This window comes from Sinocyclocheilus grahami, unplaced genomic scaffold (genome assembly GCF_001515645.1).
Source record: "Sinocyclocheilus grahami isolate Dianchi unplaced genomic scaffold, SAMN03320097.WGS_v1.1 scaffold675.1, whole genome shotgun sequence".
Lineage (NCBI taxonomy): Eukaryota > Metazoa > Chordata > Actinopteri > Cypriniformes > Cyprinidae > Sinocyclocheilus > Sinocyclocheilus grahami.
The window spans coordinates 148839-173106 of record NW_015505854.1 but is presented as its reverse complement, the minus strand read 5'-3'; the positions used below and the strand labels follow the sequence as shown (position 1 = coordinate 173106).

The following is a 24268-nucleotide window of genomic DNA, read 5'->3' as shown; positions in this document are numbered from 1 at the left end:
CGTACATATACGTGTGCATATATACACATATAGTGTGTGTGTGTGTGTGTATAAATAAAAGATACAAGACACAGGGGACAGAACTTCATATCTATCTTTATTCATATAGCAGCACATCTTACAGAAATATAACTGCAGGAGTATACAAATGTACTGATTAAAGCAAAATACGTTTATTTACGTCAAATGTCATTAGTTCACGTTTCTTCACGATACTGAATGTCATTCTTACACACTCATGAGTGAACGGCTATCCGTATAACAGTGGCTCTCAACCAGGGGCCGACAAAAACTTCCAGATGGGCTCATAGACGATTTCTTTAAAACATTAAAAAGTTATAATAAATGTAAATCATTTAAATAGACGCATGCAAAGTGCCAATTCACATCCCTATTTTTCACTCTGGTGAAAATGCAGCACTTGAACTCCCAATTGCAATGTAGAAATTTGGTCCTGTGTGTCCCGAGCGAAGACCAATTATAAAGTTATCCCATTTATAACTTGTTAGTACATACAGTTCTTGAAAAATGTGAAATAATTAAACCGTGACTTATTTTAATCTACTGACGCTAGTTTAAAGGGGGTTGAGAACCACTGTCCCGTGACAACTTCAAAAGCATTGGACGTTAATCACATCAAACAAAAGCAAACAAAATTAAAAAATTGTGCATTTAAAATACACCTTTCGCATCAAATAAAAGCACAAATAACTGCTGGTGATTGGGTTAAGCGCTCTTCAAACCTTTTTTACAATTTTACACTTACTAACAAAAATTCTTCCAACACCTGCTGGCCAAACAAACAGGAAAAAATCAGTTATCACTGAGATCAATAACCTTCTTTAACCTTACACCTTGATCTAACACATTTCAAGAGCCAATAACCACCAGTGGATGAGAATGATGACATTTGAAATAAAGCAAAAAATAAAAAAAAAGTGAGTTGAGGCTGCATAGCAGTGTCATGATATAAATGTTCAGATGTATTTGAGACCACACCGACAGACCGGTTAATGACAATTTGACCAGACAAAACAATGTCAATAAAAATGTAGTCTTTTACTTCTGGATTAAGAACTAGTAATCCCAACATCTAAGTATTTCATTATATACAAAGGTCCTTTAGAAATAAGAGGAAAGGCTTGCAAAGGCACAAAGTACTTTCAATCAAAAAGCACAATATGAAAAAAATAAAAAATGTTAATGATGGATTTGTGCAGAAATATATTTTTGTTCATAATACATACAGTATGATTTTGACGCAAGCTGGAGCATCAGTACCAAAAAAACACAAGAATGGACAAATAACGTTGATTCTGCTGCCTTGATTTGAGAAAATATTTGTTCTTCTTAATTGGTCCTTAGGTTAGATGTAGTGTGAATCTATATGTCCTACACCACGAGGCGAAACACACACATTCTTCCACTCTGATTCCAGAGTTTGATTTTTTTTATGGCTTTGCATGGAACCCAGGCTCCAGAACATTAGCCTATATCTCTCACAAAGAAATATCCAGGTCATATTTCACCCCCTCCAAAATTTTTAAAAAAAATCAACTTTTCATATCTATAATTTAACAAAAGAGGGAAAAAAAAAAAAACTGTAACAGCCATGAAAACCAATCATTTTAAGCAAGCGTCAATTCAGTAAAACAAATAGTACCGGTAGTGTGTACAATTGTACTTTATTTAAATTAATATTTTTCTTTTTTCGTTTTATAAGAACAAGATTTATTGATAGATATAACAGGCTACAGAGATCTATAACTTTTATTAAATTGATGTATTTTGGGGTGAAATATGGCAAAAGATGAGTCTGTGAGAGATTCACCCACACCCAAAACCAGTCTTTTTTTAATGGTTTCGAAATCGACAATATTTCGCTTATGCCAAACAAATAACAATCTCCATTTTGTAACACAGTGATGGGGACAAAAACCATCATTCCACCGCTCTGAATATTGACATATGAAGTACAGTACTGCAGAAGGGACAATTCACTTTTAAAATGTTTCAAATGTACATAGTACATTTTCGAAATTCAGTTTTACAAAAATACTGTATGTATGCCTCACTTGCAGGTGAGATATTATGTTTTACTACAAAGAGAGCACGCTTTTAACAAACTGCTACCTCACAAAGGAACAGCACACTTAAAACAGCCGATCTACTATTTACAACAGTAATTACGCAAATTTTACAGAAAGCATTCAAAAAAAGAATATAAAGGCAAGTACGATGTACAAATAACCGACTTATCAAAGCAAAGATGTTTATGCAGATTTGAAATAGAACTACCTCACATTATGTTTGCATGAGAATATTGTCAATGCAAAAGCTGCTTCTTAGAATAGAGTACATTGATGTTAAGTCTTAAAGCTTTTTAAAAGACTGCATGTGTCGGTGAACAAGTAAAATGTCAAATAAATGTGATTTAATAAAATAGAGCAATGTCCTACAACAAAAAGATCCCCTCAGTTGAGGGTGTGACAATGACTTTTCGAAAGAAATGAGAAAAAACGCTTAAATGTCATAACGCAAATAATTAACAGCTCATTACAAACCATTTTTAAAAAGTCAAGGCTGATGTAAACAACCAATTAGTATCAGTTATGACAAAATGTAGCAGCATTCTGTCAATATCAAACCCTGTACGAGTTAATTTACCAGCGTACACTACACTACTTGTAGAGAAATCTTCCAGTTAGGACACATGACTAATGATTTCTGATTAGTAAGAGCTAATTTTCCAAAAGACCAATTTTAAAACTTGTATGATGAGATTGTCGTGCAGTGATGTTATGAAGCCATCTCGTCATCATATCTTGTTTTAAAACTTGGGTGGGATTTTATCTGATTTCCTGGGGGGGTGAATACAAACCAATCCCTTCTTAAACCCTCAAGGAAATATGGACCTAACTTCCATTTTAAGCTGCCCAAAAAACACCCCCATAGTTGTGATAGTTCACATCAGCAATAAATATCCTATCATTCATTTTCTCACACACTCCTGTCATTCCATTCAGAATCTGTAGGACCGTCTTTCTTCTGTGAAACACAAAAGGCACAATTCTGAAGAATGTTTTCAGTGCCTTTGCAACACAAGCATTCAATGACCTAAACCCAACTCATAAAAAAACCAAGTGCACAATATTCCAAGTTTTCAGATGCCGTGTGTGCGGAACAGACCAAAAATGTCCATGATAGCTGTCAGATCTCATTCCTGCATTCCTCATGAAGCAAAATACCCTCAATTTATGTTTTTTGAGCACCACAGATGAAAGAAGGTCATACCAGTTTGGAACGGCATAGAGATTAGTAAAAATTGATTTTCATATTTGGGTGAACTATCCCTTGCATGCACCACCGCAACAAATCCTCTTCCCAAGCTTGTGCTTATTTGAATAATCACCATGAACCACATATAATTCAAAATCAAGAACATAGCTGCATCTTATATAGTACAAATGTGCTCCACGTCTTTCTGCTGAGCACATAAACAAACACATTGTAGACGCTCTGGTGGATGATAATACAATCTGTTCACATATCTCAATGGCAATGTTGCACATTTTCACATCCCTGATAGTAATTCATGTCTACAAGTTGGACCTCTTGATCATTTAAATAAAATTAAATAACAAACCTAAAACAGAGAAGAAGGAGAGGAGTGATTTACATAGAACATCTTGACTTTAAATGTTATGTGAAAATGGAGAGATTTGATGGACATCCATCAAACATTCAAACACTTAAAACATTAAACATGGCTCATAAAATAGGCTATATTCTGAAAAGAGACACTAAAGAGTAATGAAACACAAACACATTTTTAGAAAAGCATTATGACTATCAAAACATGAAACGCTTTGACAACCAGGTAGACACACATGGGTTACAAAGCTAAAAGAGAGAATCTCCGGTAGGAACTCCCTAAAGTGCTAAATATTTCAAATTCATTCACAATGTATTAGTATCTCAACGGCAACAGAGAGCTTTTGAATTTATGCTGTACTAGGTTGGCTTCTACTGGAAAACAGATTAATGACGGCAATAAATGGACAAGATTCAAGTGGAAGTCAAGAACACAATACAAAGTAGCAAAGTGCCAATATACTTAATGGCTTAATGGGTCACATGATATGTTGACATGCCAAACAGTGGCCTCAGTGAAGTGGACCCTTTCATGTCCATCAAGAAAAAGGAGCTGTGACGACATCCATACGTAACATGTCCCGCCAAAACAACACATTACAAGCTTTCAGAAACATAGATACAAGTGAAGACCCCCCAACTGAGACAACCCCCAAGTTTAGTTAATACCTACACAAGACACAAGATGTAAAGAAACATCAACAAGCAGTGTGGACGTTGGGTCTACTGGATTGAGGTTTCAGACTACTTATCTTTAATGGTCCAAGAAATCCCTAGGAAGCGCCTTTTCCTGCTCCTGAAAACGTTCCAGAAGTTCGTCTATCTTATCATCAAGGTTGTTGGACTGGTCCAGTAAGGGGTGAATCTGTGAACTAGTTTGAAGCTGGGTCTGATCCGAACCGGGATGGCCCATGGTGACAAGCTGATCTGACAACGACGGACCAGGAGAATTCATTAGCGGTCCACATTCTAATAAAAGAGAGAACAGACTTTTTGAGGCTCAGAATGGCACCTTCTGCATTTAGGCTAATTTAGAATGTTTTTTTTTTGTTTTGTTTTTTAAGATTTAGCCTATTTTTATGGCATTTTCCCCTTTATTACGATAGGACAGAACTGACAGAAAGCGAAGTGGGAGAGAGATAGGGGGTGGGATCAGGAAAGATTCTCAAGTCGGGATTCGAACTCGGGATGCCCGTAGGGCAACAGCGCAGTATGTCGTCATACCACCCACAAGGCTATCGCCACTGACTAATTTCGAAAGTTAATGCAACATCTGAAGATGTGCACATTGTTACATGAGAAATACATGTAAAATAGCCTAGACCAGGGCTGGGCAACTTCAGGTTCTGAAGGGCCACTGTCCTGCAGAGTTTAGATCCAACCCTAATCAAACACACCTGCCTGTAGCTTTCTAGTGATCTTAAAGACATTGATTAGCTTGTTCAGGTGTGTTTGATTAGGGTTGGAGCTAAACTCTGCAGGACAGTGGCACTTCAGGACCAGAGTTGCCCAGCCCTGGCCTAGATCAACAAGAATTTGCTTGATTATAAAATGTTTGTATTCCACAATGGAGGACAACTCCAATGCCAGATCCAAGAGTTTTTGATTGGGACTAGATTAGGGGTAGGCAAGTTCGGTTCTAGAGAGCCACAGTCCTGCAGAGTTTAGCTCCAACCCTAAAAAAAACCCCACCTGCCTTTGGCCTTAGTAATCCTGAAGACATTGATTAGCTTGATCAGGTGTGTTTGATTAGGATTGGAGCTGAACTCTGCAGGACTGTGGCTCTCTAGGGGCCCATCCACATGGAGACGCGTTTAGCTGTATATGTAAAAATTTTGTATTGTATCTGCGTTTTGTCCATACAGATCCAGCGTTTTGGGAGCCTGAAACTGCAATTTTTTTTAAACGGGGCCCAGAGTGGATAAATCTGAAAACGACACCCTTGCGTTTTTGTATGTACAGCCAATCCGTATATTTTGTGAAACGATGATTTCATCACCCCACGTCTCTACCCTAGTCAGACACCACTACATCACATAACAACAACAAACACCATGATCAGACAATCAACAACTGTATTTTTATTAACTAACATTAACACAGATTAATAAACAGTGTAATAAGTAGGGCTGGATCGATACCATTTTTTCAGAACCGATCCCGATCCGATTCCAAAAATTCGGAGTATCTGCCGATACCGATCCGATTCCAGTGCAGTTCCGAACCGAACTCAATGTATTATTTCTATACCTTAATGTGTGTTGACCTGATCGTCACTCTTTTGTGTGTTACACACAATCTACTAAATATAGACAACTTCATTATTAAGAAAAATAACAAACAAAAAAAAATGTATAACCATAATCTGTAACAAAAATGCTATTATAAACGAGGTTAGTGGATTAATTCGGTAGGAAAAGTTGCTCTAGGAAAATCATGAGATTTATAAAATCTAATTTTATAAAATCTAAAATTTGAGTGAAAAAAAAATACATTATTTAGTAGGGAACAAATAAAAGTGAATAAGTGTAGGACTAAATCTGGTAAAATGTTACACATTGCTCTTTGTATTGTTGTAAAATACATTCATGAAAAACAAGTAATATATTTATATATAAATATATTATAAATTAAAAGACTTTTCTTTTAAATGTATAGCACAGTAATGTTGCAGTAGATCGATAAGACGAACAAGAAAGGCTATTATAAATTTTCATTGCACAAAAGTATTATAATACGAAAGGCTCCAATACAGACTGGCACACTCTAATTTCACTCGCGCCCCCCCCAACACCCCAATTACTGTATTCACACCGAATTACTTTATTAACATCAACATAACGCAAATATCCATTAAAGCAGCAAATAATTTTTCTTTTGCTCTTTTTGATTAACATTTATATAAGAAATGTACGGATCCGTTATACTGATGTACATCTGATATTTTCTTTACTGTTTACGTTCACTTAAAACAACCGACTGTGCTTACAAGGATACTTGTCAAGACAGCCATTGGTATTCACCTGCTGTCTGAGAAGGCTATCTGTTTGTGCACTTCAGATGTGTGCGCGGTGCGCATAGAAACGCTTTACCACAGCGCGTGCTTACCGCACTGAGATGTCTTGGGCTTAAATGGCTTAAAATTACTTTAATGTTTAAACTGACAAGACTTAAAACACGTGAGAATGAAAAACTTTCTTGAAGAAGCAGCACTGGCCTGATCGTTAAGATAGTTTTGGGGGGCTAAGATGACAGATAGGGGGGCTGAAAACCACCTAAAAATTTTTAGAACCGCCCCTGGTATAGCGTGCGTAATTATACTGAAACATAAATAAATAACCAGTTTACCTGATTCAATGTGATGGCTGAGCCTGTTTCTGAGATAAGAACATGCCAATGCGTGGTTGGATTTCCGACACAGCTAACCGTAAATCATCTTACACTGTCAATAAGCGTGACTGATACTCGAGCCAACTGTGCTCTAACTGTCGACTAGCAGTGGGAGTCAGATTGTCCCCTAGTGGAACTCATATTCATAAATCCTCAAGGGAATGTCTCTGAATTAACTGATGCTCGCGCCCCCCTTGACAGGTGCTGGCGCCCCCCTGGGAAAACGCCTGTTGCGATCAAACAGTTACCCGGTAGAAATGTACATGATGTAGAAACAGCACGAAACTCCAGCAAGATAGTCCTTTTATGCAAAATAATTTATCTTTATTTACAGATCAAGTATAATATTAGGAACATTTAATAATCTTAGAGAGTTTCATCGTTTTGACTGTAGTAACCGAATGCGACATGCAGTTTGAATGCTGAACGGAGGATAACAGACAGCCGCAGCGGAGAGAAGAGTTTATAAGAACTTGAATTTAACGACTTAAATATTTATCTGTACTTCACATTAAACTATGGAACGGCTTCAGAACACTTGAAATATAGTGCACAAAAACTTTATTGTGCTTTATAATGTTTTTTTGTGGCTTTTGTGGGGCTTAACAATAACAGAATAGTATATGCAGAATATCGGATTTGGATCGGCCTCGTCTGGCCGATACCCTGATCCCGCAGAAAATGCCTATACCGGAGTGATACCGATACCGATAATGAATATCAGATCGGCACACCCCTAGTAATAAGTGTATTGTTCCATGTTCGTCTTTGTTGTTGTGTTGTGTTTGTATACAGCGCGCAATGTTTATGTGCATGAGCCAAGTCTTCTTCTACATTTTTAGTGTATCTCTGTGGCAGAATTACAGCGCCACATACTGGCCCAGCATGTTTCGTGTGTACACAGATATTTCTTGAGTTGACACCATGTTTACGGAAGAACGAGGAAAAAAAAGATCAGATAGGGAAAGCTCTGGCTTTGTGTGGATGTGGCCTAGGACAGAACTTGCCTACCCATGGACTAGATCAATGATGTCCTATCCTGCTCCTGAAGGGCCACTGTCCTGCAGTATTTAGAGCTAAGATCGAGCTAAACTCTGCAGGACAGTGGCCCTCCAGGACACAGTTTGGACACCCCCGGACAAGGTCAAGGACAGAATAACCTTCCAGAGCATCTCCACATGCACCAATGTTACCATTATTTGCTAAGACTGCAATTCTGACATAATGTTGTTGACATAATAGCACTTGCAACTGGGAATCTCAGAAAGAACAAACCCACTTCTAAAGAGCATTTTTGACCAGGATCACCTTCCAGAGTAGTGCCTCTTAAACCTGTCCTGGGGACCCCCCACAACTGAACATTTTGTTGTCTTCTTCTAACACCTGATTCAACCAACCAGCTCATTTAAAGGAGACTGCAAAACTTAAATAAGTTGTGTCCAATGAGGGAGACATATAAAATGCGTAGTGTTGGGGGTCCCCAGGACAGGTTTTAGAAGCACTGCTCCAAAGAATCTTTTGAGCATGATTGCAATTCTGATTTCATGTTGACTTAATTGCACTTACCACTGGGAATCTCAAAAAGAAAAAGGCCTGCTTGTCCTGGCAGTCCAGGTTGGCTGAGAGTTCCCCCAATAGCTGTCTGAAAGAGTTGACTGGGAGGTTGCTGAGGGGCGGAAGATGTGGTGTTCTGGAGACCGCCCACTGCCACACCACTCTGTCCACTAAAGATGGTGGCTGCTGTGGCAGTTGTAGGTAACTCCTGAACACTTACACCACCTTGCAGGGCTGAAATGGCTGACTGAGGCAAAAAAATGTTGCCAGAAGGTTGGTCTGTAGGAGAGACAGGGGTTACGCTGGTGGCACTGGGGACAACCTGCATAGGTTGCTGGTCCTGAAAAAGTTCCTTCCGTGTTGAAGGCATACTGGCAGACGAGTCACTCACAACGGTGCTCTGGTCTTGAAAAGACATGGGCTCTGCCGAGTCTTGTTGGGCAACACTCAAAACACTGGCTTGTGGAAAAATAATTGGTGGATTCGGAGTTGGCTGGGCTGCGGAGGCGGTGGGTTGGTTTGAAGGGTTGTTCACAGTAATGTTTTCAGAGCTGGGAACAACTTGCATGGGTTGCTGCTCCTGAAAGATATTCTCTGGGAGACGGTCACTTGCTAGTGAAGCTTGGTTCTGGCCACTGAATAGCAGAGCCTGGGGCAGATCATGGGGATTAATGGCTGTGGTACAGAACAATATGCCTGTCTGTGTTGGTGGCTGTGTTTGATTTGGGGATATTGTGGCAATATTTGGAAAAAGAGGGGCCTGTTGGGGTGTTGCCATCTGTTGTTGTTGGGGAGACTGTTGTTGTTCCATTGGGGTGGACAACTGTGCTTGTCCCTGAAAAAGTGAGACAGTCTGAGCTTCTGTTCCAGATGTCTGCATGGGCGTGAGGAAAGCTATCTGTTGCTGCTGCTGGTTCGGGTTATTATCCGATGATAGCTGGCCAGGCAACACACTCTGCGCAATAAACAAGCTAGCTGAAGGAGCCTGCTGATCTGTAGGCAGATTGGTGCTTGTTAGCATGGTCATGGTACCAGGAAATAAGGTTGCTTGGACTTGTGGTGACTTTGTGGTTCCAAAGAGTACTGTCTGCGAGTCTTGTGTTTCAGTCAAAGGGTTATGACTCTGAAAAAGAGGCAGTGGAGGTGAGGGTTGAGAGGATGGCTGCTGCAGAAAGCTTGATGTCTGAATGGTCATAAGACCCCCTGTCTGTTGGAAAAGAGTAGTTTGCTGCTGCAACTGCTGCTGGGGTGGGTTCTGGAGGAAGCCTTCAGGGGGCTGCGATAGAGTATTAGTCTGTGTGGAGCTTTGCTGTTCGTTAGAGAAGCTAGGTGTGCACTGCATTGGAATATGTGTCTGCAATAGCTCTGACTGTAATTGTTGCTTTAGGCTCTCTATTACTTCCTGATGCTGAAGAGTTTCTAAATTTTTCTGATGCTGTTGCTGCTGTTGAAGATTATCAAGAACTTTTTGATGCTGCAGAGTCACTATAGAACTTTGTTGCTGAATGTTTTCCATGACTTTCTGGTGCTGCTGTTGATGCTGTAGATTCTCCAAAACTTTGTGTGTTTGCTGCTGCTGAATGTTGCCAAGAGCCTGTTGTTGGAGATTTTCCAAGACCTTCTGATGTTGCTGCAAATTTTCAAGGACTGTCTGTTGATGTTGTAGATCCACAAGTGCCTTCTGTTGCTGATGATGCAGATTCTCCAATATATTCTGCTCTTGCTGCTGCTGTAGCTGGTTTGTTAGAGTTGTCTCATTTCCACCCAACCTTAAACTGTTCATGTTTTCCTGGACGTGTTGCTGAAGGCTCTCTGCAGATGGTGTCGGGCTATAAAGTACAGAATTTAGCTGTTGTTGTGCTTGCAGCTCTCTTACTGCTCTCTCTAGCTGTGCAACACCATCCTGGGGCAAAAGAGCCTGAACTTGTGGCCGCTGGGATGGAGGATTCCGAGAGTCTATGCCCACCAATACCATTCCACTTCCATCTGCACTGTTGTCCTCTGGAGACAAAGTTTCTGGAGTTTCCCGCAAGAACTGCTGAGGGACCTGAGGGGGAACAGGCTGGAGAACTGTTGTGTCTTCCGACAAGGACACTTGGAACGATGCAGGTGAAGGTATGTCCTGCTTCTGTATGGTGGATAAGGTTTCTTGAGTTGTAAATATTTGAGGTGATGGCTGTTGTGAGTCAACGGGTTGAAGAGCCACAGGACTTGGAAAAGACTTGGTGGCAGAGGGAAGGACAGTACTTATCTCCAAGATTTGTTGGGTTGAACTAAGGGCCTCTACAGGCTGCATTTAAAAAATGAGAAAATGTGTTAATTTTCATGCCCCATTCATAAAATCAATACTTTGCTTGGGTTTAATTCCTAAACTAAAGGATTCCAAGGTTAAACCTGGAACTTGAATTACAAAAGGATGACAGTACCTTAAAAATGTCTGAAGGTGCTGCATTACAGGAAACTTCCATAGGTTCTTCTCGTTTGACCATAGGTAACATTAAGACATTGTTTAGACAACTGGTCTCATTTTGCATTGCTGTAAACAAAGTCATAAAATATATGAGTTCAAACTTTAAAGCTTTAAGGAGTCTATCAAAAAATTTAAAGTGTAATGGCAGCAAAACATGAAAATATTTTTATAATGCCACACCTTTTATCTGCTCTTCAAAGGTACAAGCCTTGACTGTGACTGGCAGTTCTGATTTCACTGGTATTTCAACCTTCTCTGTTTGAAAATAGTTAAAATAATGAATGATGACATCATCTGCTGGTGCAGAAGTGCAATTGTATAATACTCTGTCTCAAAGGGTGTCACCGGAACATTGCAAATGTATTAATTCTATGCCATGCAAAAGGACACTTCAGGACAGTTACAAAAGCCTTTGCTATACTAAGATTCACAATTTCATACTTGCTTTACCAAAGTAAATTTGCTTAATTTACCCAATAATATGCATTGCTAATCATGCTGCCAAACATTATTATCAAACAACCATAGGGAAAACACTATCCCTACCACTAAAACCCTAACCCCACCCTTAAAATTACACCCAACTGATTTATTGTTCAAGGCCCTAACCATAAAATATGATACCATCTAAGACTGTTTTTTGGCCGCAACGGTATTGCAGGGGGGCCGCTAAGTATTATTAATAGAAATAATAATATAATATTATTATTATAATAATATAAATAATGATCATTTAAAAATACAATGGTTAAATGTGAAATTTTTTTCTATTGCTGTTTTAAAAAAGGTTATAAAAAAATGTCAAGAACAAACTTAGAGTACCAAAGCAGGAAAAATGCTTGAAACTGCGTTCCCTGGCAACGACAACAGTAACACCGTGTCCTAACTACACGCGATGCCATGACATGTGATAAAAGGTAGACTATCTTTTCCATGTTGGCGACGCGCAAAATGTCTATTTTAGAAACAGTTTCTATTTCTGCGACGTCGTGTCTGGAACAACAGCATACAAACTATAACAATGATAATCTCAGGTACTGATACTCTGCTTTAATCAATGTTAAAAGTAATGTGAGTTTGAATATCATTTTGCATGACATTTATGGCAGTCGTGGCCTAATTGTTAGAGAGTCAGACTTGAGTCAGACTTGTAACCTGAAGGTTGCGGGTTCGAGTCTCGGGTCCGGCAGGAATTGTCGGTAGGGGGAGTGAATGTACAGCGCTCTCTTCTACCCTCAATACCACGACTGAGGTGAGACCCTTGAGCAAGGCACCGAACCCCCAGCTGCTGCCCACTGCTCCGGGTGTGTGTTCACGGTGTGTGTGTGTGTGTATGTGTTCACTACTGTGTGTGTGCACTTGGATGGGTTAAATGCAGAGCACAAATTCCCATTATGTGTCATCATACTTGGCCACACGTCACTTCACTTTCATACTGAAAACAACAACAGATTACCTCAGATCTTAAAAATAAATTAAAGCAAACGTACATTAAAACTGTGAACTCAATGCGAACCAACAAGTGTATTTCATAACAAAGATGGTATCAGTCACTCAGTATGTACTTTTAATAATGTTAAAAAGGTTTCATATTTATAAATTAGATTATAAACTTGTCCATTTCATCGGGAGTGCAGTGAGTATCTGCGCTTCTGAATGGCTGTGTTATTTGATTGATTCTGTCACGTCGCGTTGTTGCGTCGCGTCTGGTGTGGACAGCCAAATTCCTTGTCGTTGGAATCTTGTCGCGTTTGGTTAGGACACGGGGTAAGAGTGGAGGCACCTTATTGTGTTGCAAAGCTCATCGAGAAAGGCTGGAAAACCTCACACAATTGGTGAAAATTAGATTTTACCTTCTCGACACAAATAGGTTAATTAATTAATTTATTTTTGTAGCGGGCCGCAGAAATATATGTGTTTGGTTGTGTGGGCCGTGAGTTAAAAAAGGTTGGGAACCACTGGTCTAAGACTATCCAAAGAAGAAAATTACACACTTTGCTTACGGTCAAACACATATTCACTATATTTCTCATGAACTTTTGAGCTGGATATCTGTTGATATCATAAATGTATCATCTTTTCACCAACCTGTTAGAGGAGTGTAGGTAAAAGGCTGTAGATCATGTGTTCTCCCTGCATTTGTCACTACAGCAATCCCAACGGACACTGGGGAGGTCACTGTCTGGTCATGATATGGGGGAACCTTCACCACTAGATGATTCTGGATCGAATTATGTTGTAAAGATGCTTTAGACAAGATATTTATGAATGATAAGTATTACACAACAGAACTAAAAACAGTAAAGCCATGTCCTGCACTTGCCTGATGAAAAAGTTCCATGTCAATTTCTGCTTCGGCCTGCCAGCCACTTTCATCTGAAAGGAAAACGAAGGAAAAGGATGTACTTGGGTTCAAAACATATTGTACACAGAAAGGAGACTGTTTATCATACTAGCTACGCAAGCTAAATTACATGTCCCATTGCCATGTGTGGGGCATTATAGTGCTTGTTATATGTAAAAGGCATTAGATGATCATGCATGCAATACCTGTAGAATTTTCCTGAAAAAGAACTTTGGTTCCTTTGAGAAAGTTCTTGCCAATGATAAAGACTTCCTCTCCTCCTGCGACAGAGCCACTGTGAAGACTCTTCTTAAGGATTTCAGGCACTCCAGCTGGTTGAGCTGAAAATGTGACAAGGAATAAGTCACAAATGTGGAAAATAATATCCCTTAATATCAAATCTGCACCCTGATATCCTTTGCACTTACTACATAAAATAGGAGAGGAGAGGGCCTGGAGGGTTAGGACAGATCCATCAGGTCTTGAGATGTTGACTCTGAAGGCCAAACGAGCTCGAGTGCTCTTCTTTTTGGAGCCAGCAACCCCTATACGAGCTTCAACATCGGCATTCCTCAGCTTCAAGATTCCAACACAGTCCACACTGCCAAGACACATCACATTACACTTTAACAATACATATTAACTAAAAGAGACTGTAACTGCCACTGGAAACCACAGAGAGAATGATCCTTACGCTAGGGTCATAGAGTTGGTCGGCTCAAGGTTTACTTCAATAACTGTGGTCCCTTCGATATCCACTTCCTTACAGGCCGTTGTGTTGCGCCCCGTCACTTTGCAGGCTTGATAAAACCCATGAGGCTTCACACGTCCAGCGTCATTAGCCACAAACACTTGGAGCACCACTGGTTCACTGACTCCCTCTAACTGATGTACCACATTTAGAAACGTTACCACATAAACTGTTTTATCCATAAACGCATATTTGTCCAGATAATATAATGTGCATTCAATTCTTACTTTGATTGTAGGAAATCCTTGCTGGGTACGGTCTTTGACGGATCCCCTACTTCCCTCCGTGAGGTATCGTGCTCTGTGCTGCGTCTCAGGCTGAATCAAAATCTTCAGCTCCTTCCCTTCGCTCTTCTGAGGGTATTGAATGGAAAGAATGCCCCCCTTCTGATTGTTTGACACTTCCAGGGAGCTAAAGGTAAAATGAAAAAGTAAAAAAAAAAAACATTAATACACTGCAAAAAAGCAACTACATACACATACAGTGACTCGTCTTCCGTGACGTGTTTTAAAAGGATTAGTTCACTCCTGAATTAAAATTTCCGGACAATTTAATCACCCCCATGTCATCCAAGATGTTCATGACCTTTCCAACGTGATCACGTAATGCGTCAAGTTGCGGATGTGCATTGTGCAGCTAGTGCAAGATGAGCATTTGTGGTTAAAAAGTATATACATTTAAATATATATATATTTTTTTTAATTACAGATTGTTTTGCTAGATAAGACCCTTATTCCTCAGCTGGGATCGTGTTGAGCCCTTTGAAGCTGCACTGAAAGTGCAATTTGTCCTTCAACCCGTTGGTCCCTGTTGAACTCCACTATATGGAGAAAAATCCTGGAATGTTTTCCTCAAAAACCTTAATTTCTTTGCAACTGAAGAAAGACATGAACGTCTTTGATGACATGAGGTTGAGTAAATTATAATACTTTTTTTATTTTTTATTCTGGAAGTGAACTAATCCTTTAAATTCTACAATCAAACCTCATTTAGACATTTTTGAGGTCAAAAATGACAATAAGTAAGGTCACCAACCTCACTTTGGGTGTGACTTTGGCGTCTGAACCCAGTTGTGAAAGAACAAAGTGCGGCGCTTTAGCGCTGTCTGCATCAAACACATCCATGCCGGCTTCTTCCCGGGCCGCAGGCTTTGGCCCCGGCCGCTGGCGAGGAGTTCTCTTTCGAGACTTTCTGGGCACTTCAGTATTGTCGTTGTACGAATTGCTGCTGCCCATGCTAAAGTTGGACACAGAGTCGTCCATCCACATACTGCTACTCTGCTCCGAGTCCTGGTTGGGAAGCACATCATCCTGGCAGGACATGCGACTGTCGTCCAGCAGGTCCTCCGGAGGGGGCGAGATGCTCAGGACGGTCCGCCGCTTTGAAGGGGTCGCCTGGCTCTGTGTGGCTCCGACAGTATCTAGCGCACTGATAGCCACCACTGATCCAGGCTCCACACCCATCCTCTCTGGCATCCCCTCTGCGGCAGGACCGCTGTGGAGCCTGGAAGCCTGCTCTAGGGCTGAGGTAGCAGAGAGCATGCTGGGACAGGAAGGAAGAGTACCGCTGAGTCCTCCAGGGGAGGAGGCAGCGGCGCAAGTGGCAGCAGCATCTGTAGTGTGCACAATGCAGAACGTTAATAAAACCTGTCCGTGCAAATCTGGCTAGCAGTCCCGATCAAGCAGTGAAACTCGACATGATATCAGGTCATTGCCCTTTATCTGTTTTGAATGTCTTGTTAATATGAAATCGCTAATTGATGTAGGCCTAATTAAGCTGATGCATTATCCAATCCCCTATTTCTTTCTTAAATGTATATTAATTCTTCTTTGGAACATTTTGTAGAATCTCAATAATGGCCCAATAACTAGTCCTATCACAAAAAAGCAAAAAATAAACATGCGTAAGCGGTATACAGAGCATTTGTTGTCACTTCTGCATAACCCAGTAATGATCTATTTTAAAAAAGCCAAATTACATTGGCCAATGATAACTCTGAGACTAATGCATGCCAATTGGGCGAATTGGTGTGGTACTGGTTGATAACCCAGAGCTGATCTATTCAAAACAGCCTCTCATAGACAAATCATATTGCACAATGACAATTCTGAGGTGCCGACTAATGCATGCCAATTGGACGATTTGGTTGGGACTGAACGTAGCCATGGAGACAGAATAAACAAGCTTCTGACCTACGAAGCAGAGAACTGCAGACCATTTTATATGCAGACTCTCCCTGATTCAGAGGGAACTCCCTGGAATAAAAACGACAAATGACAGCGAATAAACAATAAGTGCTGGTCATCCAATGTAGATATCAGCAAATTTTGGTCAGAATCATTTGAGCAAAAAATCATATTCATAAAAACATCAGTTTTGTTTTCTTCTTTTTTTAATATTACAAATTTCATGGGCCAGTTTTTGTACAGAATCAATAATTGTTTTTTTCACAGTCCTAATTTGGTGGTGGATTTGGTTTTGGTTGATTGTTTTACCTCAAATTTATTGCTGCAAAAACACTGATATTTGTCTGGGCTGCTTCACTTAAAGATCCCTCAGCTTCCTGTCAAAACAGGAAGTAGTGTAACGTTAACCTGGCTACTTGCAAACATATTTGCAATCACAGTATTGCCTTTTAATTAGGACTGGGCGATATATCTGATATTATTTTGTTGACCGAAGCAAAGTTGTAAATGTCAAAGTGACTTTAAACGCGTAAAGCAATAAAACAAGATATTTTAATAATGTCTCTAGTTTAAACTGAGTACCAGAAATCACAACAGTTTGATTTCTGCAAATTAATTGAAATTAATCAAAATTATGTGTTTATGTCATCGCTCTAGAATATTCACAGACATCCTTGTGTGGCACTGGACTTTTCATGTGCCAAACGTTTTAATATATATATTTTGATGTCGGCATAAAACCGAAGTGAATTATCAAGTAAAAATTATATTTTTACAGTCTGATTAAAGATTATGAAGTCAAAGCATTTTCATAAAATATAATTTTCATACACTTTTAAGAAAATAAATAGGCTCACCTATGTTGTCATCTCAACTTGAAATACTGGCATTTATTATGCATCATGCTGTGAATATGTATTCTTATATTGGTGCATGTAAACAGAAATGATTAAACATTCTCTTTTAAATTCAATTAATAAAAAACTGTGTAAAACAGTTCATGATCATATTTAACTACTTTTTATTGTATTTGATTGACAATGCTGGATAAAGTGTTTTTTTACGAGCAAATGAATACATAAACAAGTTTGAAGTATTCATATATAAAAACAGATTTAATGTGTTTTTTTTTTTGCTATATTGCCCAGCCCTACTCCAATTAAAAGTAATTGTATCATTAGCTGAGAGAAGCAAAGGCCTCCAAAAAAGAAGCAAAAGGGTTAAGAGAAAAGCCTTAAATTAGGCCTAACGCCAATATAATTGTAGACAAAGATGTAAAATAACTTATGAATTTTTTTTTCCCCCAGATGTTACCTAATGCGCTAAGGACCACTGCCAGCCAGTAAGTGCTGTTAATATCGCCTTGACTGGCTCAACCATAACATGCTCTCCAGACGCCAGAACATGATCTGAGAAAAGTCAGAAAACCACTCTACCCCACTGACAGCAATAACAGGATGCTCTTTTTAACTGGTTTAATGGGACAGGTCAAGAAAGACACTTGAAATGAGTTAGTCTGCAAAATAATCTGACATGATCTAAACAGCCAAAGGAGAGAAGAAAAAAAAAACAGTGAAGAAATGTAACAACTAGAAATGTCAGGACGTGCAGATGGGTTTTAAAAAAGTGTGATATCAAGTGAAACAGGAAGCACAGGTCAGCAGCACTAGAAATGAAAGAGTACAAACCCAAATGCTGAGACGGGAAAACAATTAAAACACCACACCACTAAACAGAAAAGTGTAGTAAAGATCCAAAAACACAAAAATCAGATAAAGTTAAGCGTCGCAGAAAGTCACCCGAGCATCACGCACACAGGACTGAGTGAAACCGATTAGGAGAGTCTTTCTAGCTTGAACAAAACATGAGTAAAATAAGACCGTGAAGGAAGGAGCAATGTGAAAAGTGTCCTACCTGAGGCCAGGGCAGCCGGAGGAGGAGGTCCGGCCTCTCCACCGCTCTTCTGGCTCATGATGGGCTTGTCCTGCTGGACGACCGAGGGCAACTGCAGCTCTTTAGGGAGCAGGTCATACACTGACTCTGAAACACACAGAAAGTGAGAGAGAGAGTCAGGGTGAGGTGAAGATGTACTAACTTGTACGAAGATGTGCCAACAAAGAACAATAAATCTTGAGCAATGATGGCATCTTGCTGCATGCAGCAACACCGAACATTTTTTATTTTATTGTTACTGTTTCACTAAATCCAGGTTTAATAACCTAAATATGCATGCACAAGACAAAGGCAACACAAATATTGGTGTGTGCCTATTAAATTACAGTCTGTGAATTGTGTAGGCGAGTTTAACAATAAACAAGTTATTATCATGTTACCACATGACTTGTTTTTGGCAGCAACTGACAGCAACCACCATCACAAAAATTTACAAATGTTATATTCATAATCAAATCTAAAAGACACCCCCGCCCCACAAAAAAAAAAAAAAAAAAAAAAAAAAGAGAACATTTATAAATAAATAATACATGTGCAATACATAACATGATCCAATTACAACATTGTGTACAAGGGTTTTGACTAAAACTGAAAGTAAAATTAAAACATAAAAAACCTAAACCCTAAAAGGGGCAACGTATCCTGGGGGATACAAACATTTGAGAAGCTGTTTCGCTCACTGGAAGCATTTAAAACGGCATGGCCGCCTGTTGTGGGAAATCTACTCTCCCGCTGATAAAAGTTGATCTAGTTCACATATTTACACATGTTGTAGGGGACTTACCTGTTTAAAAAGCTGTTGTTCAGCATTAGCTTTTTAGGTTTACATTGAAATTTTATGAATTACATGCTTACATTTTTGTAATCTGTCTCTAAATGTTTGTATCTCAGGGGATACATTGCCCTTTTAGGGGTAAAAAAATAAAGATATAAAAACATAAATATATGATGTTCTGTGATTTTGTGGCTTGTGTTTTAGAAAATCAAATCTTTTTGTAATCTTGACAAAACACATTGTTGGAAAGGTCTGACAGTCAATGTTTCATATTTGGTAACTGTTTTTCGTAATAGAAGTGATACTGTGACAGAAAATGATTGATTTGAGACAGAAAACGGCATTTAAAAAAAATCTATAGAGTTTGGGTGTAACCCAGTGGTTATTTTTGGTATAGTGCCCAAACAAAATCTCACAGGAACCACAATTTTTGTGATATCAACTAGAGCCCGACCGATATATCATTTTGCTGATATTATCGGCCGATATGAGCCTGTTGCCGATATATCGGTATCGCTGAATATGCCGCCGATATGAATTTTTTTTTACAGAACATATAACGCAGATAAAATGCTTGAAATGGTGTAATTACTTCGTTTGTCCAGCAGAGCGCGCTCCATTGTTTGCTACTGGCGACCTGGATAAAACGCTTTAAAGCTTAAGTCTATGGAAAACCATTGAAACTTTGAATGGCCATATCTCCGTAATGGCGCTGCGAACCCGCACCAAATTCAGGGGATCCCTTTAGCTCGAGGAAACCTCTCGAACACGAATCGAGTGTACGTCTAGAGGCCCGCTTTTGAATGAGACCACCCCCGCGTCGATAGCTCCCGGGGTTCGGGAGTTACGGGTGGTTAAATTTGCAGTCCGGCGCCGACTGATCTAGCGATCCCGGGGGACTACCGACAAGCGGAGGGTGGCGTTCGAGAGGGCTCCCCGAGCTGAAGGGATCGCCCGAATTTGGTGGAGATCCGCCGGCGCGTTCGCGAGATGAAATTTAAAATTCCGCCATGATTCCAGTTCCAAGGGAACGTACACGTTACATTCAAAGGGGAATGGAGGCCACTGTGCTCTTGGGAACCTTAAGTGCAGCAGAATTTTTTTTGTAACCTTGGCCAGATCTGTGCCTTGCCGCAATTCTGTCTCTGAGCTCTTCAGGCAGTTCCTTTGACCTCGTGATTCTCATTTGCTCTGACATGCACTGTGAGCGGTAATGTCTTATATAGACAGGTGTGTGGCTTTGCTAATCAAGTCCAATCAGTATAATCACACACAGCTGGACTCAAATGAAGGTGTGGAACCATCTCAAGGATGATCAGAAGAAATGGACAGCACCTGAGTTAAATATATGAGTGTCACAGCAAAGGGTCTGAATACTTAGGACCATGTGATATTTCAGTTTTTCTTTTTTAATAAATCTGCAAAAATGTCAACAATTCTGTGTTTTTCTGTCAATATGGGGTGCTGTGTGTACATTACTGAGGAAAAAAAATGAACTTAAATGATTTTAGCAAATGGCTGCAATATAACAAAGAGTGAAAAATTTAAGGGGGTCTGAATACTTTCCGTACCCACTGTATATACTTTATTCTATATATAATACCAGTCAAATGTGTGGACCCTGGAATGGGAAAGTGTCCAAACTTTTGACTGGTACTGTACTATAATATACACAAAGAATATCGGCCGATATATCGATAGCGGCCTTTTTTTACTCCCTAATATCGGTATCGGCCCCAAAAAACCCATATCGGTCGGGCTCTAATATCAACTTCAAATTTGGAACATAACTTGGCTATATAACATACGGCTTTGATTTTATAGCAATTTTAGAGTGCAACATTTTATAAAATATTTTATATAAAATACAATAAAAATGTTATACTACATTACCTTTACTGTAAACTTAAACTTTTATAACCTTTTTATGAAATGCTTTCACTTCAGCAATAATCTGCTAAGTGTGTTCTTTAAAAAGAGACCAGCCGTAGGTCTGTATTCCAAAGCGTTCAGGAATTACAACCATGTTGTAACAAGCATTGATAAATAAGTTTTCTGTTTTCAGTGAATTTATAGGGGCGACATATCAATACAAACATTACAATCAAAAATAAGAGAAATTGTATCGAGTCCCAAAACGATGGAAAATAGCAATACAATTATTTTCTGACGTCTCTTTTATGGCTTTGCCCTTTTTAGGGTTAATAAGAAGTTAATAAGAAACTTTTCTTTTTATTTCAGCTAGTTGCCCTATAAAAACCCTATATAGAAGCTATATTGAAAAAGCTGTATTAGCCAGCCAATTAAATAAATATTTACAATTTCAAAAAAATATTGTAAGCAACTAGAAATCTGCCTCATAATTTAAAAAAAATACTGGAACGCTGCAGGTCCAGCACATGTAGTTATAGATATTAACCCTGGGCACGGCCTCTTTCATGCGCAGCAGCAGATATTTAATAAGCAGAGGAGGTGTTTATGATTCCCAGAGCTCCATCTAGGGACTCTCTGTCCCATGATGCCGGTGTGCCTCTTTCAGCATGTTGATGATTACAGCGTTGTTGGATAGGGAAGCACTGAAGCGATATTACCATGACAGCTTCTCTCACATTACCTGTAAACCCTTGATAGATGACTGGGCCAAACAGAACAACAGAGTAACTTCCCAAAACAACAGTTTTACTCTCAATGGTTTCAACACTGTTTTTACTCGAATTTCTGTGCGATTACACTGTATGCTTTTGTAAATGTAAGACTGTAATAATAATTATCATCAAGCTTGGCTAAATACAGATTATTTCACCGTTCATGAAATAAAATTAATGTTTATTTGCTTTGTTTTTGTGAGGAATAAAAAGGTTAAGTAACTGAAGAATTAGCATGTGGTATTTGACACAAATAATTACATTATCTAAAGCAAATCTCAGAATCATTAGAGACAGAATTATTTCCCCCTATTAAAAAAAACTGTAACATAAAATGGTGTCATTTGGACAGTTTTTCCAGCAAGGCAGGCGAGTAGATTTTATTGCCGTGTAAACGGCATGTGACAGATTTAACATTTCAACCGTGTTACCAAAGTAATGTTTTAGAAATTATATGTTTCTACGTATTAATGTTGTTAGAAAATATAAAAATGACATTTCAAGGTTTTAAAATGTATCCAGACCAATTATGTGCTAAATCGGTTAAAACAAATACAAAATTATATAAAAATGAGACTAGTGGAAGCCTGTTTCCTATTTTCCTCAGAGTAAAAAGCAATTGGGAATAGTGTTTTAAATTTCAAATTAAGTCACATTGAGAAGTAAAGTCCAACTGTGAGATTGTGATTCAGTTAAAATAACAAGAAATACAGTTTTACATTTTTAGAGTCTCAAACACTATTTTGAAGTTTAAGATCTATTCAGACCAAGAACAATAACTGTGTTAGTGTTGACACCAATGCACAGTAATGTTACGCTCATTAAAAGCATATGCTGCAGTTTTGTCATCTGCTGCTTTAAAAATGCGCAAGCTCTTAAAAGCAGGATGGTCAAAGTTTTTATTATCCATCAGCTGGAAATAAATAATGCCTCTGTATCGTTATAGCTGTAATGCGGACCTCGCTGTTCTCATAGAATTAATACTTTATTGTTATAGTTTCTGTCCTTGGTGTGAACAGGCCATTATTCATAGAACAATTTCAGGATCAGTGTAGCATTCTGGCACAGAGAAACAAAGTGGACAAACACGGAGAAGGAAATCTGAGCCTGAATCAACACTCCCCAACAGAAATGCTTTGTAAATAAAAGCGCTGGTGTCTGTAGTGAAACTGAAGCCGCGGTCAGCAGGTCTGCATACCACATGTTCTGCATTCCTGCTATTTTAACACCAAGCATCCCTGGACGACAAAGAGATAATGGGATGGCCCGACTCTCCTCAGCCTAGGCAGTGGTTTATACTGCAGGGATCAAATCGGTTCAAAAGAATTCGAAAGGACAGGAAAACTTCTCTTGGAGCTGGAAAGGAGGCCCAAGTGTCACAATAATTACACACTTCATCTTCATGAACGCTGGCTTTGTAAAACTCCACCAAACGCAGGTGGCGCCACATAATAAAACAATTATCTACAAAGCAATTCCTAGAAGGAACTATTAAACATGTCCATCACTAGAAAGTCAAGTTAAGTGAAATGAACACAAAAGGCCAAGCTTGAACACGTGACCCATGCCAAACAGCTTGAGAACTATAAATTAGGGCTGCACGATAAATCGCATGCGATATTTAATGTGAATCTTGTCAGTAAAGCCGGTTCTGTAATCAGCGGTTCGCTTGTCAGTGAACAACGGCTCTGTGTAGTTAATGCGGCTCAATGTGAAAGCACGCACGCGATGGAGATTTACCGCTGATTACAGAACCGGCTTTTCTGACAAGATGTGCATTAAATATTGCATGCGATTTCTCGTGCAGCCCTAAAGGAAAGCACTGTTTGCTTGTATATTAGGTGTACTTGTAATTAGTGGTCGACCGATATATCGGCCGATATCTGCCATTTTTCAAATATCGGCATTGGCCGATATGTTTTTCTGTTTGGCCGATGTGTTCGCTGCGGCAGCTCCTGAGCACACAGTGCTCACATTCTCCCTCTTGTTCGCTGTCGTCATTCAGTTCTGTCTAATACAGATAGAAGTCTATCTAATAATCAGATAGAACTGTTAAACAAAGGAATTAAAATGTATACAAAAAAGTATTCTTTGCAGCATTCCGCAAATACGCATTTATATAATTTAAACAAATCTTTGAATGACTAATGAACATTTAATTTCACAAACCTTGCAGACTTAGTCGAATCTAGTTGAGATCTTGTGAAGTGTGCATGTGATCTTCATGATCGCGTGTTCTGTGACGGTCAGGTCCTATGGTCCGTGCGAATCGAATACGGACCGGAGGAGAGTTCAGCTTCACTGGAGACGCGCGATCCACAAATTTTAAACTCGTGACCGATTTCAAATTATGCTGCGATGTATGCATTCGCCCACTGTCATATTCATGTCATTTTCACTGCGTGCTGTATGTAGAATGAGTGTTACCTTGGCTTTATTTGAAAAAATATGATTCCCAATGCACACAAACTTCCCAGATTACCGAGTGCCCTGTTGGTTACAGTGTTTACTTCCTTTTTAATTATATTTTTATTAAATATTTATTT

At 39.3% G+C, this 24268-nt stretch overlaps 1 protein-coding gene across 2 annotated transcripts in view; it reads right to left on the bottom strand.

The window, feature by feature from the left end:
* Positions 1 to 84: 84 nt before the first annotated feature.
* The window catches only part of LOC107559151 (nuclear factor of activated T-cells 5-like), a 27942-nt gene continuing 3758 nt past the window's right edge, over positions 85 to 24268 (bottom strand). Inside the window, exons 2-13 of one of the 2 annotated variants that reach the window (XM_016242891.1) lie at positions 18264 to 18389; positions 15199 to 15775; positions 14391 to 14574; positions 14107 to 14297; positions 13841 to 14013; positions 13619 to 13753; positions 13392 to 13444; positions 13157 to 13289; positions 11249 to 11323; positions 11025 to 11134; positions 8611 to 10888; positions 85 to 4623 (exon numbers count right to left, since the gene is read on the bottom strand). In XM_016242891.1, coding sequence (XP_016098377.1) covers positions 4409 to 4623; positions 8611 to 10888; positions 11025 to 11134; positions 11249 to 11323; positions 13157 to 13289; positions 13392 to 13444; positions 13619 to 13753; positions 13841 to 14013; positions 14107 to 14297; positions 14391 to 14574; positions 15199 to 15775; positions 18264 to 18389 — 4250 coding nt within the window. In that variant the 3' untranslated portion in view covers positions 85 to 4408. Of the gene's footprint in view, positions 4624 to 8610; positions 10889 to 11024; positions 11135 to 11248; positions 11324 to 13156; positions 13290 to 13391; positions 13445 to 13618; positions 13754 to 13840; positions 14014 to 14106; positions 14298 to 14390; positions 14575 to 15198; positions 16419 to 16658; positions 17086 to 18263; positions 18390 to 24268 lie in introns of those variants that run through there. The other variant, XM_016242892.1, reaches the window with a different exon arrangement.